General features: G+C 48.5%; 1 protein-coding gene across 2 annotated transcripts in view; it reads right to left on the bottom strand.

Annotated features, from left to right (window-relative positions):
• Positions 1-13,907, bottom strand: part of RIN1 (Ras and Rab interactor 1) — a 42,808-nt gene extending 28,901 nt beyond the window's left edge. For both annotated transcript variants that reach the window (XM_029613013.1, XM_029613015.1), the window contains exons 1-2: positions 13,744-13,907; positions 7,950-8,100 (exon numbers count right to left, since the gene is read on the bottom strand). In XM_029613013.1, coding sequence (XP_029468873.1) covers positions 7,950-8,026 — 77 coding nt within the window. In that variant the 5' untranslated portion in view covers positions 8,027-8,100; positions 13,744-13,907. The remainder of the gene's footprint in view (positions 1-7,949; positions 8,101-13,743) is intronic.
• Between the last annotated feature and the right edge of the window lie 2,718 nt (positions 13,908-16,625).

Raw genomic sequence — 16,625 nt, 5'->3', positions numbered from 1 at the left:
CCTCTATGCAACAGAGAGTCTTCGGTATTCAGGAACAGGAGCCGCAAGCGAGTACTGGTTCCTATAGACAGTCTGAAATAGAACTCACAATAACTGTGTTTGGGATGGCTTCTGGAATAGAAGAGAGGCTAGCAGAGATTTAGGAACATAGGCCCTCGTGGAGCGAGTACCGGTTCCTATCTGTTAATCTGTAATAGTAATCCATAAGATATAGGTATGCAATATCTTCTGAGGAAGAAGAGAGTCTGAGAAAGGTATTAGGAACATAGGCCCTCATGGAGCGAGTACCGGTTCCTATTTGCAATCTGCAATGGTAAACTCACGATCTCTGTACCTGCGATAACGTCTTAGACTGAAGGGAGTCTTAGAGATAAGGAACAAGGGCCCTCGTGGAGCGAGTACCAGTTCCTGTCTGTAATAGGACTCACTGTGTTCACGTCTGCGGTCGCCTCCAGGCAATAGAAGTCTTCTGAGTCTTCGGGAATGTAGGCCCTCGAGGAGCGAGTACCGGATGCCGTCCAACAATCTGAAATCAAGAAGAGAGAGAGTGGAGCCCCGAGGAACGGGTACTCCTGGTAAGTTTGAAGAGGCCGAGCAGTGGAGAAGATTTCCCCTTACTGACTCGGAACGTTGTTGCAAGTAGCGTGGACTGCCGAAGCAAGTCCCGTTGGAGTTCCTTGCTAACTTGTTTGTAGTTTGCAAACAAAGACCTTTTAAATTGAAAACGGATGACGTCACCTCGGGGGGACGCCCCCGAGGTTCGCACCCTTGCTGGTACAAAGTCTGGTGCGCGCCCTTACGTCATCAGGAACATGGCGGATCCGTGGCGTCAGGCCAGCCTGGGGATACTGGGATCAAGAGGCGGGGAGAAGCCGCGGCTGCATCTGTCCTTATGAGCCGAAGGGAGTCGCCACAAAGGTAGAGAGGGTGGAGCGAGGGCGAGAATAGGCACGAACGCAACAACACTGATCCCTGTGGCACTCCACTTGACACCATTCTCTCTTCAGACTAGGTTCCATTTACCATCCGTCAACCAGTTTGTAATCCACACCACCACCTTGGTGCTCACTCCCAAGCTTCTCATTTTATTCACAAGTCTCCTATGCAGGACCATTTCAATGCTTTGCTGAAATCCAAGTAGATCACATCAAGCGCTCTTCCTTGATCCAATTCTTTAGTCACCTAATCAAAAAAATATATCAGATTTGTCTGATAGTACTTCCTCTAGTGAATTCATGTTGCCTCGAGTCCATCAATCCTCCTGTCTGTAGTTAGTTCACTATCCTTTCCTTCAGCAGAGTCTCCATTAATTTTCCCACCATCAAGGTGAGGCTAACCAGCCTGTAGTTTCCAGCCTCCTCTCTGCTACCACTCTTGTGGAGCAGGACCACCACCACTCTTCTCCAATCTTTCGGCACCACTCCCATTTCCAAGGATCTATTGAACAAGTTATGCAGCGGATCCGCCAGCACATCTCTAAGCTCCCTCAGTATCCTGGGATGAACTTCATCCGGCCCCATGGCCTTGTGCAATTTCAGTTTTCCTAGCTCTTCCCATACATTCTCTTCTATAAACAGATTTTCATCTACTCCATATCCACCTATGGTCTTGTCATCCAGCAAAGGTCTTTCTCCAGGGTCTTCTTTAGTGAACACTGAACTAAAGTATTTGTTTAATATTTCCGCCATTTCTTCATCTTTCTCCACACACTGATCATTGTCACCTTTCAATTTCATAATACCACTTTGGACCTTTCTCCTTTCTCTTATATATCTCTCTTTAACTCTTCGGCAATCCTTTTTTCCGCCTGACTTTTAGCTTTCTTGATTTCCTTCTTTGTCTCCCTCAGTTTCACCAGATATTCTTCCCTGTGTTCCTCATTATGGGACCCCTTAAATTTCTTGAATGCTGTTCTTTTTGTTTTTATTTTATCAGCTACTTCTTTTGAGAACCAGATCGGTTTCTTATTTCTCTTTTGTTTACTCTTCTAATATATAAATGAGTTGCCTTTGTAGTTGCTCCTTTTAGTTTGGCCCACTGTTGTCCCACCTCTCCCAGTCTTCTAGTTCTTCCTCCGGGTATGTCTCCATTTCGACAAAATCTGTATTTTTGAAATTCAAAACCCAGGTCTTCCTGTGACTTCTCTGCATCCTATTTGCAATATCAAATCATACCATTTGATGATCACTAGTGCTGAGATGGTCTCCCACCTGGACATTAGAGACATTAGCCCCATTAGTGAGCACCAAGTCAAGTGTATCGCATCTTCCCTCAGGCGTTTCATTACCATTTGTTTGAAGAGGGGCCCCTTGCAGAGCATCCACTACCTGTCTATTTCTGGTAGATTCTGCAAAAGGGATTCTCCAGTCTATGTCTGGCAAATTAAAATCTCCCATAATCAACATTTCTCCCTTCTTTCCCACCTTCTGGATATCTTCGACCAAATCTCTGTCTAGCTCTTCCATTTGAGTCAGAGGGCTGAAAACCTGGATGCACCATCATCTTTTTATGACAGCCCGTAATGCTTTTTCTCTACCCCACTTTCCTTGCAGTTCAGTTGCTTGGATATTGTTTTTGACATAAAGAGCTACTCCTCCCCCTTTTCTGACCTCTCTGGCCTTCCTTATCAAGTTATAGCCCAGTATGGCCATATCTCGCTCATGAGAATCCGTGAACCATGTCTCCGTGACAGCAGCAATGTCCAGGTCTGCCTCCACCTTTAGGGCCTGCAGGTCTGGGATTTTATTGCCCAAACTGTGAGCACTTGTATTCATCGCTTTTCAATTTTTCTCTCTTGTTTTGTTGCACTTCCTAGTCGCATTTTCTGCTTTTTTTTAGTTGATTGATTTTGTTATTTTCTTCTCCCACTTTCTGTATTGGCTGGGGGTGACATCAATTTTATTGGCCATCTCCTGCCACCCCCATTCTTTAGTTTACAAATAGCTATGTTCGCTGAATTAAGAGATGCACACAACATTGATAATTATACCCACTATATTTACTTAAAACTAAAAGATGCCTTAGGAAAAGGGGTGGTGTACCTTGTAATGCTAACTCATTGGGAAGGTGTATTATTGACCCTAATTTAAAAGATAAAACTATCTCAAACTCTACAGTTGTATTACTGACTCAGATCTGCTTCTGGATCGGATGCTTTCTCTCATTAGGTATTGGAATGATGTTATGCAGGTTACGCTTGGTGGATCAGTTTGGGATAAAATACAGCTGCTTGCACATTCTGTAACCCTTTGCGTCAAGAGGGTGGAAGTAATGATGCGACTTCTTCATCGCACTTACAGATACCTGTTGTTCTATACTAAATTTTCTAGGTCAGCCTCCCCATTGTGTTGGAGAGGTTGTGACATTAATGATTCATATTTGCATGCCTGGTGATTGTGTCCCTTGATATTTTATTTATGGGGGGAAATAGAAGCTGAGATTAAATTAATCTGTAACTGTGATGTGCTGTTAACACCTATTCTAGGTCTGCTGAGTTTATATTGGAAAAGTGCTCCTCCATTATTCAATAGAAAAGTTAGTTAACTGAAATTTCCCTAAAAGAGAAAATCATATGTAATTTATGAGGGAAAATGGACAGATATGACAAGATTTAGGGTAAACCGTGGGTTTACTTGAGGGGATCTGGATGATTCCTTTGATGATTTAATTCTGTTTATGTATTGGCTGAAATGTGTTTAATAATAGATTTGTTACGATGTGATCCTTTGTGATAATGATCTGGGATCACTATTTTCTTTTGCTTGGTTATTGTACACAATAGGGATGGGCATTCGGGAGAAACACAATTTCCTATTTTGTTTCGAGTCATTTTAAAAAATGGAGCGTTTTCAATTCCAACGAAATGTCATCCTGTTTTGTAAATCGGGGGGAGGGGGGGAGGGGAGTCACCCGTCAGGCCTAGACCTAGGCCCAAAGCTGGAGCCTCGCATAGGGAATAGGCCGAGACCCAAAGCAGGGCTCAGTCCTATGCCCAAGTGTGACACTGGCATCAGGACTAGGCCTCCAAACCTGGGCCTTGCGTAGGGCCTAGACAGTATTCATCAAGCATGTTTTTTGGGGGGTTTTTTAAACCAAAACGGCTTTATTATGCAGCTGCTAAATTCTGCTACAAGAACTGAACAATTTGTAGAACCCCAGATAAAAGTATTGCTTCAGCTTGCCAGGGTGGCTAGGGCAGTTGAAAAACACCCAAAAATCAATCTTCAGGTTATGTCCAACCCAGTAAGCTTTCCTTTCCTTCAGAACAAATCTTTAAGCACCTTTTAATGCCAAATTGAAATGTCTAAACTACTATTTCAATTTCTGCTATTTTTGCTTTTGCTCATCTGCTGCTATTCTGATTGTATTGTATCTGCTTTAGGGGGATTTCCTATTCAAAAAGGCAGGTAATAAATTGAAATAAATAAAATAATTGGGATTTATGCGCAGAAAACATGCTTTCAACAAACAAAGCATGTTTTCTGTGCATAAATATGATTTATGTGCAAAAAACGTTTCCATGCTGAAAATATTTCTGTGCACATAAATCATGTTTTGTGCGCATAAAACACGTCTAAAAGACTCCCCCCCCCCCCCCACCCTGAGTTAAAATGTTCAATCAGCCTGGGCTGAACGCATGCACATTTTAACTGGGGTTTCTGTGCACATTTTGCAGAATGCACTTTTTAACCCCTGATGCGTTAGCATACTATTAGCTTCCTGCATCGGGAGTTAAACATTATTTTACCCTGCGCACAGTTTTAACCCACACGTTATTGTATCGGGCCCAGAATCAGTGACAGAGATAGCGATTACAGCCGAGGCACCGGGAGAGAAAGGGACCAGGGCCATTCCAAGATGTGAGCAAGAAGGGCGACTGACCTGGATGCCAAACCAGGGAGGAGAGACGCGGGGGAAGCAGGGCTGCCACATCATCCTTTTGAGTCAGTCTATGAACGTGTCAGCCCAATGAGAAGAGGAGCAGCAAAAGCAGCTCTTGGCCCGGGATGCCTTATCGTCTAGAAGCAACTCTGAAAGGGACTCTGTACACAAAGTCACAGGCAGAGAGCGAGTGACAGATCCAGGAATTAGAACTGAGATGCGGGGAAAGAAAAAGACATCCCAAGGTCAAATTCAAAGTTTCAGCGACAGAGCTGGGAATTAGGATTGAGAAAATGGGAGACAAATGGTCTCTTCCTCAAGGTCTTGCTCCCAGAGCCAGTGACAGAGCCCGGGATTAGCAACGAGACACAGAGAATCAGCCAGGTGGCTTAGTGGCAATACTGGCATGCGCTACCGTGTGGAAGATCCCCAGATTGCTTCCTAATGTGGGTATTGCACACCTCGGAGAGCCTGGGGCTGGGGATTCTGTAGGTGCAGCGTTTACAGCTTCAAGAGGAGAGAGAGTCATGGTCATTATTAAGGGCGATACCCGGTGGCTGGACTTAGGGACACAATATCAGAGCCTTGGAAGGAGCCTTCTTCCATGACTCTCCGCCTCAGGGATGTTAGGACAATTACCACACTGGCAGGCTGATGCAACAATCTGTGCATTAAGAAATCGTGCGCTAGATTTCAGTGCACAGTTTTAACGCACAGATCAAACATTTTTTAAACTCCTAATGCAGTAAGCTAATGCTACGCTAATGCGTCGGGAGTTTAAAAAAGCATGTTGACTGGAAAATGTACGCTCAGCACAGGCTGAACACACATTTTAACTCGGGAAGGTGTGGGATGTCCAGCGGCGGATCCCCGATGAAGACCGGCCCGGGGATTCGCCGCCCAGGCCAGCCCAGGGGATACCACGTGGTCTGCCGAGCACGGCTCTGTCACAGCCGCGCTCGGCACACCACATGACTACTGCAACCGGCCCACCAGGGGATGCCCGATCCCCCGATAGGCCAATCCGCCCCTGGGGATGTCCCTTGAAACCTATTGCCGGAGAGAGTACTTATCCAGCTAAGTGGCAGCAGCTACTTATCTGGCTATCTGACCAGAGCAGGAAAAATTATTTTGTTTTTGCCTGTCCTTTGGTTTTAAGTGCCAGAACAGCAACACTGAAATATTTACTCCACCTCTGACCAGAAATAAAGTTTCCAACGTGAAACAAAAGCTGGGTTAGAGCCTGCACACTTCTGTGCGCGAGGAGTACTCTTTAATGCCCTCATTTGCATGGGACTTCCATGCGAGGGCACTGAGCAGTACTCATATTTTCGAACACATATATCATGAGCGTAAAACTCGTTTCCTCATTGGCAGTAAGGTTTACGCTCACAAAATGTGCTTTGAACTGCAGATAAAGCTGTACGTTCGGCTGAACGCACCTTTCTGCATCAGCCAATGGGGAGGAAGAGTCTTAAGATTCGGGGAAATCCCTCCCCCCCCCCAATATTTGCAAATGAAGGCTGATGGCACCAGAATGCTAGCATTGGGTCCAACTGAGCTGCAAGACAAAGGAGAAACTGCAGGGCCAAAAAAAGAATTTTCAAATCTACGAGCATTTATTTTCCATGGAAAAGATCACCTGCACCAAAAGGAGGTGTAGAAGTTCACAAGCAAAAGGTACCCGGTAATTTTGTCCCACTGTGAACAGTTTTAAATTGTTACCTCTGAGGGCAATTTTCAAAAGCAGTTTACCAGTATGCACAGCTGTTTTTCCAGGTGAAATGACTCTTGGGACATTGCCCACCCTGTATCGGGTAAAAGTACTTGTGCTGTGCTACAGTGTGCTTACTTGTACCTGCATTTTTGTGGAGGTGTTCCCGAGGTGGGGTTAGGTCAGGGGAGGCAACAACTCATGGGGTTTTGGATTTTTAAAGTCACGTGTATTGGTTTGGTCATAAAACGCATCTGGAGAAAAAGCAGGTGCAAATCTTTGCAAGTACTTTTTCCTCGGGCACTTCTCAAAGGGAAAGTTACTCAAACACTTTCTCTTTAAAAAAAAAAATGATGCAAAATTCGGGGGTAAAAAAGTACCCATGGACTTCTTGGAGTTTTGAAAATTGCCCCCTTTATGTATTACTTTGGCAAAACAAATACAAGTAAAGGTTCCAGTACCTGAGTCTGAGAGAGCCGGAGAGAGGGAGCGTGAAAGTGATGGAGAAAGAGGGAGTGTGAGAGTTGGAGAGAGAAGGAGCACTTTCAGGCCGATGCTATACTGTACGCTGGCTGAGCACGCGGTTTAACCCACGATGTGCGTCCATATCCCCCACTGTAAAGCAGGGGTTAGTGCGTAGGTTATACTGCTCATCACAATGCAAATGCACGTTGATGAGGCTATTATCGATTTCCCCTCCATGGAAAAAAGAAAAAAGAGCGCCTCTGGCGTACATTTTTATTCTAAAAATGTACGCCAGCTCTGGAGCTGGCGTTGTCTTGAGGAGCCCAAAAAATGTACAGAAAAGCCAAAAATATGGCTTTTCTGTACTTCCTCTGACTTAATATCATGGCGATATTAAGTCAGAGGAACTAAAAAATGAGAAATGTGCCAAAAACAAAAAAAGTGTGCCAGCAGTCAGGTTAGGAAAATGGACTTTCTAAAACTGAGAATCCGTTTTCCTAATCGGCTGACAGCCACCTCTCCCGGGCACCCACTGCCGAGGAGGCGCTAGGGGTGCGGAATTTCCCCTGGCGCCTCCTTTTTACCGCGGCAGCCCGTTTGCATTTAGCATTGGGCGCCCCGGGGAGGTGGATCGGCGTGCGTTAAGGGAGCGGGCGCTCAATCACGATTGCCCGTTTACCACGTGCCGATATTGCATTGGCCCATCTGTGCAGGAAGGAATAGCAGGAGGACCGATTCACGGCTGGGGATCTCAAGCAGGAGATGCTGCAGTTTGTGCCTGTGAGTCATTCATATATGTCCATTTATCTCCCCCTCCCCCCCCCCCACCTTATCTTTCTAGTTCTAACCCCCTTCCCTTCCCACTTTGCAAACTTTGCTGTTTGCTTACCTTGATGGGGATGGTGGAGTGGGGTGGTGCACCCCTTCCCCTGGGTCCTGGGGCTCCATGATGCAGCTCACTGGCATCCCCCGGGGGGGGGGCCAGCAGGATAGACTCGGTCCCCTCTATCTCCTCAGATGCTGCCTCTGCGGCGTGGTCCCTGGGTTGGGAGAGAAGGAGAAAGGCATTGCTATGGATGGGGGGGACGTCAGGCACATGAATCACAGAGAGGGGGGTGAGGGTGCCAGGGCTTCCAGCCAGGGAAAACTCAGCCCTTCCCAGCTCAGCACAAGCACATGGAAATGTATGTGTGTGTGGGAGGGTGGGGTGGGATGCTATCCTTCCTCCCATCTTTCTTTCTCGCCTGCTTCTGCCACTGCTTATTGTGGCAGCTCCCCCACGCATCTGAGTCATAAAATTATTTATTCAAAACACTGAATAAATGGATCATGAACAATGGTGTCAGAATGTTTGTGTGTCTGTGCGTTGGGTAGGGGGAATGGAAAGTGGTGCCCCGTGTGTGTGTGTGTTGCAGGATAGGGAGGGGTGTCAAGGCATATATGGGAGGGATAGGGAGGGGTGTCAGGGCATGTGTGTCGGAGGTGGTAAGGAATGTCAGGGTGCGGTGATGGTGGGAATGTGGTGTCAAGGTGTGTGTGGTGATAGGGGTGAGTAGGCATATCAGTGTGTGTTGGAGGTGGGAAGGGGTGTTAGGACATGTGTGTGGGGGATGGCAAGGGGTGTCAGGATGGTGGTGGGAATGGGGCATTTGGATGCGTGTGGGGGCTGTAGGGGTATTAGTTTGTGGTGGGGTGGTGGGCATCAGTGTAAGGGAAGGGAAGCCGTGATGGGATGTGCAGGGAGATGGAAGGGATGATGGTGTGTTTATTAGGGGGACTAGAATGGGTTGTCAGGTTATGTGGGGGGAGTATGTGATGGGTGTCAGAGTGTATGTATGGGGGTGAAATGGGGTGTCAGTATCAGGGTATATGTGGGGGATGGGAAGAGGTGGCAGGGTGTGTAGGAGGTGGTGGGATGGGTTGCTAGGGTGTGTGGGTAGGGGAAGAGGTGGCAGGATGTGTGTGTGGTGGGTGGGAATGGAAAATGATTCAGGGTAGGTGTGAGAAGAAGTGGCAGAGTGTGTGTGTTGGGGGAGTGGAATTGTGTGTCAGGGTGTATGTGTGTAGGGGGTGGTGTATAGCATAAGGTGCGTTGCATTTCCAAAAAGACATTGGAATGACCTGTATGGAGTGATCATGGTTAAAAATGAATATAAATGAGCATGGGGGTAGGGCTGGATGATTTGAAGAAGGGTTTCTCTAGTTTGTTTATGTATTTATTTATTTAGTTACTTATTTTGACATTTTATATACCGTCATTCCAAATGAAGATCTCAACGGTTTACAAGAGAAACATTCATATTATTGATCAACACAACAGTAATTAGAATAGATCTACAACTATTGTTAATTTCTAAAACATGTTAACTTAGGGTCTAGGGGGAGAGGGGAAGGGACGTCAGGGTGGATGTTTGGAGGTGGGATGGGGTGCCAGGTTATATATGTTTGGGTGAATTGGGAAGGGGCACCAGTGTATAAGGGGGTGTGTGGAGAAGAGTGAGGGCAAGAAGGTGTGCTGGGCATGTGTTAGGGCATATAAGAGTTGAGAAGGAGTGTCAGGGTGTGCGTGTGGAGGGGCGGCAGTAGGAAGAGGTATCAGAATGTGGAAGGTGGTGGGATCTTATGTCACTGTGTGTGTGGCTGTGGGTGGGTGGTGGGCAGGAGAATCAAGGTGTGTATTTGAGGATGGGATGGAGTGCCAGAGTATTTGTGTGAGGGCTGGCAAGGGGTATCAGGATGTGAGAGCTGGGTGGGGTGGGAAGAAGTGGTCAGAGTGATTTTTGATGGTCGGATTGTGAATTTGCCCAATTAGATAAGCATGGAGTGTCAGGGTGCATGTTTGGGTACGGTATAGGATATGAGGAAGGCATATGAGTGGGAGTCAGGATGTATGCTTAGGTGTGGAATAAGGTACCAGGGTATATGGGGAGGGGGGGGGGGGTGAGGGGAGTCAGGGTGTATGTTTGGGGTGGGCTAGTGCCTGATGATCTGAAAGTAGTGAAAGCAGCGTGACAAGGCAGATGCCTGGGCTAGAGGGATACTGGGATGCAGACAAAGAGGTATAACCAGCATGGTGAAGAAGGTGAGAATGCACCTGGATAGGTCATTGGTGAGGCTTCGCCTGGCATGCTGTGTTCAGTTTTGGAGTCCACATCTGAAAACGGTTAGGGAGAGGACAGAGGCAGCTCAAAGAATGGCAACCAAAATGGTACGAGATATGCACCAGAAGAGCTATGAGAGGAATCTTGAGGACCAAATATGTATGCCGGGGTAGGCAACTCTGGTCCTGGAGTGCCACAATCAGGTCTGGTTTTCCTGATACCCACAATGAATATGCATGACATATTTTTGCATGCACTGCCTCCATTGTATGCAGATATATATCTCATGCATATTCATTGTGGGTATCCTGAAAACAAAACCTGTTTGTGGCACTCTAGGACCAGAGTTGCCTATCCTGAGGAGAGGGGACATAATACAGACTTTTAAAATAGCTGAAAGGCATTAATGATCAAACCTTTTCCAATGGAAAGGAAACTGTAGAACTAGGGGTCATGAGATGAAGCTTCTGACAGGTCGACTCAGAAGCAACATCAGGAAATATTTTTCATTGAAAAAGATGGCTAGCATGTCCTGCCAGATAAGCTGGTGGTGATGGATTTCAAACGGGTGTTGGATAAGCATGACTAGAGAATGGAAATGAAGCACTAGACAGTATACTAACCTGTGGTAACATTTCTGTGTGAGAATATTTATTTATTTATTTATTTTAAAACTTTTCTATACCGTCGTTTAGTAATGTACGGAGCAGCACTCTCAACCCTAAACAAGAAGTCATGGGGGTAATCTGCTTAGAGCAGCAGTTACATCTTTAAAACCCCTTGCTGGGCAGATTAGATGGACCATTACGGTTTTATCTGCCATCATTTACTAGGTTACTATTTTACTATGTCAGAGTGCATGTTTGGAGGTGTGATGGGGTGCCAGGGTGTGTGCATAGGGGAATGAGGGGAGTGAGGATGCATGTTTGGAGGTGGGATGGGGTGTCAGGTTATGCAAGGGGAGTCAGGGTTTGAAGGGTAGGATAGGTGTCAGGGTAAGTGTTTTGGGATGATATGGGATGTCATGGTGTGTAAAGGGGAATCAAGGTGTGTGTTTGGAGTACTGAGCATGTTTAGGTGTGTGAGGGGGAGTCAGAGTTTGTGTTTGGGGGTGGAATGGGCTGTTAGGGTGTATGGAGGCATATGAAGAGAGTCAGGGAGTGTGTTTGAGATTAGGATGGGATGCGAGGATGTATGTATGGGATGCGAGGATGTATGTATGGGAGGAGTCAAGGTGTGCATTTTTAGGAGGGATGGGGTGCCAGGGTGTGTGTTTGTGGGTAAGATGGGGTGTTAGGGTGTGTGGGAGCATGAGGGGAGTAGGTTATGGGTTTGGAGGTGTGAAGAGAGTCTGGGTGAGTGTTTTGGGTTGGAATGGGGTGTCAGGGTGTATGAGAGGAGTCAGGGTGTGTGTTTGGGGGTGGGATAGGTTGTCAGGTGTGTGTGAGGGGAGTCAGGGTGTGTGTCTGGGGTGGGATAGGTTGTCAGGTGTGTGTGTGAGGGGAGTCAGGGTGTGTATTTGGGGGTGGGATAGATTGTCAGGTGTGTGTGAGGGGAGTCAGGGTGTGTGTCTGGGGTGGGATAGGTTGTCAGGTGTGTGTGAGGGGAGTCAGGGTGTGTGTTTGGGGGTGGGATAGATTGTCAGGTGAGTGTGAGAGGAGTCAGGGTGTGTGTTTGGGGGTGGGATAGGTTGTCAGGTGTGTGTGTGTGTGAGGGGAGTCAGGGTGTGTATTTGGGGGTGGGATAGATTGTCAGGTGTGTGTGAGGGGAGTCAGGGTGTGTGTCTGGGGTGGGATAGGTTGTCAGGTGTGTGTGTGAGGGGAGTCAGGGTGTGTGTTTGGGGGTGGGATAGGTTGTCAGGTGTGTGTGAGGGGAGTCAGGGTGTGTGTTTGGGGGTGGGATAGATTGTCAGGTGAGTGTGAGAGGAGTCAGGGTGTGTGTTTGGGGGTGGGATAGGTTGTCAGGTGTGTGTGAGGAGAGTCAGGGTGTGTGTCTGGGGTGGGATAGGTTGTCAGGTGTGTGTGTGAGGGGAGTCAGGGTGTGTGTTTGGGGGTGGGATAGATTGTCAGGTGAGTGTGAGAGGAGTCAGGGTGTGTGTTTGGGGGTGGGATAGGTTGTCAGGTGTGTGTGAGGGGAGTCAGGGTGTGTGTCTGGGGTGGGATAGGTTGTCAGGTGTGTGTGTGAGGGGAGTCAGGGTGTGTGTTTGGGGGTGGGATAGATTGTCAGGTGAGTGTGAGAGGAGTCAGGGTGTGTGTTTGGGGGTGGGATAGGTTGTCAGGTGTGTGTGAGGGGAGTCAGGGTGTGTGTCTGGGGTGGGATAGGTTGTCAGGTGTGTGTGAGGGGAAGCAGGGTGTGTATTTGGGGGTGGGATAGGTTGTCAGGTGTGTGTGTGAGGGGAGTCAGGGTGTGTGTTTGGGGGTGGGATAGATTGTCAGGTGTGTGTGAGGGGACTCAGGGTGTGTGTGAGGGGAGTCAGGGTGTGTAGCTGGGGGGGTGGCAGGGGGTCCCGGGATTAGGGTTTGGGGCTAGCTGGAAGGGGATTGCTGGCTTATGCTCGGCAGTAACTTTGCGCTCTGTGGTGTAAAGGCAGGTCTGAGCTCGACCCACGCGCCGGTAATTACACCCTGCACCGCCATCACAGCATGAAACAGCTCATTGTATCCATAGCAACGTCAGCCGGCCCTAAACCTCCAGACTCCCTCTCTTCGTGGCAGAGTTGTGTGTGCTTCTGACGTTTTAATGCTAAGAGGAGAACTCCATCTCTGCCAGGGCAGCTCCTCCGGCACTCAGTAGGGGGGCATTAATCTGCCTATAGGGTTTAGAGACAGGCACACTGCTTCCCCTCCCCCAGCCAATCTCAGCCCCCTGCACTGGCACAGAAGGGTACTGTGGGAGCTTTCCCCAAGTGCAAACACGGGTAGAAATGCATGGGTGCCACATGCCAGCAGCACGCCTCCCGGTTTACCATGCCAGTGGCTGCAGCCAAATAAGAGGAGCTGGCTGGGCTCCTGCCTTCTGGCTCTCTCGTCTGCTTTTTTCTGAAACTCCCTGTGCCAGGAAAATGGGAAGAGGGACCACAGACCAGCACATGTTTCATGCCTGACCTGGGTATTAAGGACAGCCAGGCAAGTGCATGGAAAAAGTCGGTCACTATTACTAGTGACACGTGCAACCAGAAGTGGTAATTATATCCAATTACATGTGTGATAGGAGACAGTTATTCATGTGTGACAACAGGAATAGATCACTGTAACTCGTGACAGATGTGTGTGTGATAAGTGCTTTAACTAGTGTCACACGAGTGTATGCGTGTGTTGGACAGGAGCTAGTAACATATGTGACCAGAAGTAGTAACTAACTAGTGAGCAATGATACATGTGTTGCTAACGGAAGCTGTAAGTAGTAGTGACCCATGTGACAGGAGTCAGTCACTGTTAATAGTAACATGTGTGTGTCTGTCACAGAAGTCAGTGTAACTAGTGACGTGTAAGTGCCAATTGACACAAATGTGTAGGTAACAGGATCTGTACTTAGTGTCACGTGCGTGTGCGAGGCAGCTGCAGTCCTGGAAGCCGGACCTACCTGCACGGTGGTGCCCAGCAGAGCTCGGGGGAGGGTGAGCTGCCTCTCTGCTTCCTCGGACTCCGGCTCCTGCTGCCTCTTTCCTTCTCCTCCGGGCACGGTGTGAGGGAGGGATGTGCATGCCGCAGCCCGCCCGGGAAGAGGTCCAGCCTTCCCCTAAGGAAGTGACTGTGTCTGGGGAGGAGGGTGGAGCAGAGCTTGCTCACTTCTCAGAACTCGGCAGCTTCCTCCTAGAGCTCGCTCCAGAAATTCCAGTGTGGGACAGAGCTTTTTTTTTTTTTTTTCCGGTCTCCTTCAGGTCCTCGGTGTTTCTTACCAAGATTCCCCATGGGTGTTGTGCCTGTGCTATGCGTGGAGCTTGCACTGCTGCCGCCTGTGCGTGCTGTACCTGTTTTGTGGTGGGACAGGGGTGTATGTGTGTGTATACACAGGGCAGTTGTTGGATAAAATGGGCATCCCAATGCCCCCCCCCCTTTTCAAACTTGCATGCTCGCAGCCTGAATAAAACACGCAGCATGTTCTCTCCCCTCCCCAGTTTGACACCCAGGGTGGTTGCCCCTTTTACTCACTTCTTGTAATGTCCCTCACCAAATCACCAGCCTCTTATGCCCCTGGCCCCAATCCACCACATCCCGGTGACTCACAGGTCTCCTGGGATCTTTCATTCAAACAGTTGTAGAAAGAAATGTGGATGTTCTAGACTATGTGCAAAGATGATGGGGGCTGATGCTGAGTCACAGGAGAGGGCTAGTAACTAAAGTGGAGGACTAAAAGTACCAGCATGCAATGGGTGGAAGGGAAATCCAGGACTGGCACAGTAACTAAAGAGGAGGACTAAAAGTACCAGCATGCAATGGGTGGAAGGGAAATCCAGGACTGACACAGTAACTAAAGAGGAGGACTAAAAGTACCAGCATGCAATGGGTGGAAGGGAAATCCAGGACTGGCACAGTAACTAAAGTGGAGGACTAAAAGTACCAGCATGCAATGGGTAGAAGGGAAATCCAGGACTGGCACAGTTTTCCCTAGTATTCTGGAGCGGTTGGGCAGCAAACAAGGGCTCAGTGAATCAGCGTAGGATGTCAATGAAAAACTGGGAAACCAGGACTAGGGGGGGGGGGGGGAAGGACTATATTTCTCTTATATGTAGTTTAAATTTGACATTTAATTGAAATGATTGTATTTTATACTATTTTAAAATTTGAATTGTGATTTGTCTTATGCTATTTTCTGACTGTTATCTTGCTTTGAGCATTTTAAATGGAAAGGTGAGTAGGTAATAAGTGGGCTGATTGATTGGATTCAGGGCAAGAGAGCTTAATAGGATCTTAGAGAGAAGACCCTGAATACATCCTGGAGGAAATACAGAGACCAGGTAGTCATCAGCAGCCACCAAACCTGGACCCAGCCAGAGACTTTCACCAGGAGGCAAAAGCCTGTGCTACCAGACTTCAAACCTGCCCACTGACAGATTTTGAAACCCCTAAATTTCCAATTCATCACCATTTCTGATGTGTTTGCATCTTCTCTTATGTCCAGCCTTGTGCTTCCGTCACCCGATAACTCATGGTGGATCCTTGCACAAGTCGGGGAAGAGCAAGGTCTACCGCAAACACAAGTGAAATGACGTCAGTGGAACAACCTGGAGAAACTCTCCCCGATGATGCCTTTCCTCACATCTAAACAGGAAAATGCACTCCTCTGTTCACATCCTGCTCCTGGGGCTAAGAGCACTGCACAGTTTAGGAGACCTGGGTTTTATTCCCGGTTCAGGCTCCTGCTTCTGAAAGTACAGCAGAGATTAGGAGACCAGGGCTCCATTCTGGGCTCTGGATCCTGGAGCTGATAGCTTTGTAGAGATTAGGAAAGTAGAGCTCCATTCTGGGCTCTGGATCCTTGAGCTGGTAGCAATGTAGAGATTAGGAAAGTAGAGCTCCATTCTGGGCTCTGGATCCTGGAGCTGGTAGCACTGTAGAGGTTAGGAGGCCGGGGCTCCATTCTGGGCTCTGGATCCAGGAGCTGGTAGCACTGTAGAGGTTAGGAGGCCGGGGCTCCATTCTGGGCTCTGGATCCTGGACTGGTAGCACTGTAGAGGTTAGGAGACCAGGGCTCCATTCTGGCCTCTGGATCCTGGAGCTGGTAGCACTGTAGAGTTTAGGAGGCTGGGGCTCCATTCTGGGCTCTGCTTCCTGGAGCTGGTAGCACTGTAGAGATTAAGAGGTCAGGGCTCCATTCTGGGCTCTGGATCCTGGACTGGTAGCACTGTAGAGGTTAGGAGGCCAGGGCTCCATTCTGGGCTCTGGATCCAGGAGCTGGTAGCACTGTAGAGGTTAGGAGGCCGGGGCTCCATTCTGGGCTCTGGATCCAGGAGCTGGTGGCACTGTAGAGGTTAGGAGACCAGGGCTCCATTCTGGGCTCTGGATCCAGGAGCTGGTAGCACTGTAGAGGTTAGGAGGCCGGGGCTCCATTCTGGGCTCTGGATCCAGGAGCTGGTGGCACTGTAGAGATTAGGAGGCCAGGGCTCCATTCTGTGCTCTGGATCCTGGACTGGTAGCACTGTAGAGGTCAAGCGGCTGGGGCTCCATTCTGGGCTCTGGATCCTGGAGCTGGTAGCACTTTAGAGATTAAGAGGTCAGGGCTCCATTCTGGGCTCTGGATCCTGGAATGGGAGCATTGTAGAGGTTAGGAGACCAGGGCTCCATTCTGGGCTCTGGATCCGGGAGCTGGTGGCACTGTAGAGGTTAGGAGGCCAGGGCTCCATTCTGGGCTCTGGATCCTGGACTGGTAGCACTATAGAGGTTAGGAGGCCGGGGCTCCATTCTGGGCTCTGGATCCTGGACTGGTAGCACTGTAGAGGTTAGGAGGCCGGGGCTCCATTCTGG

This window comes from Rhinatrema bivittatum, chromosome 8 (assembly GCF_901001135.1).
Source record: "Rhinatrema bivittatum chromosome 8, aRhiBiv1.1, whole genome shotgun sequence".
Lineage (NCBI taxonomy): Eukaryota > Metazoa > Chordata > Amphibia > Gymnophiona > Rhinatrematidae > Rhinatrema > Rhinatrema bivittatum.
Note: the sequence above shows the minus strand (reverse complement) of the source record. Positions and strands in the feature narration are given on the sequence as shown.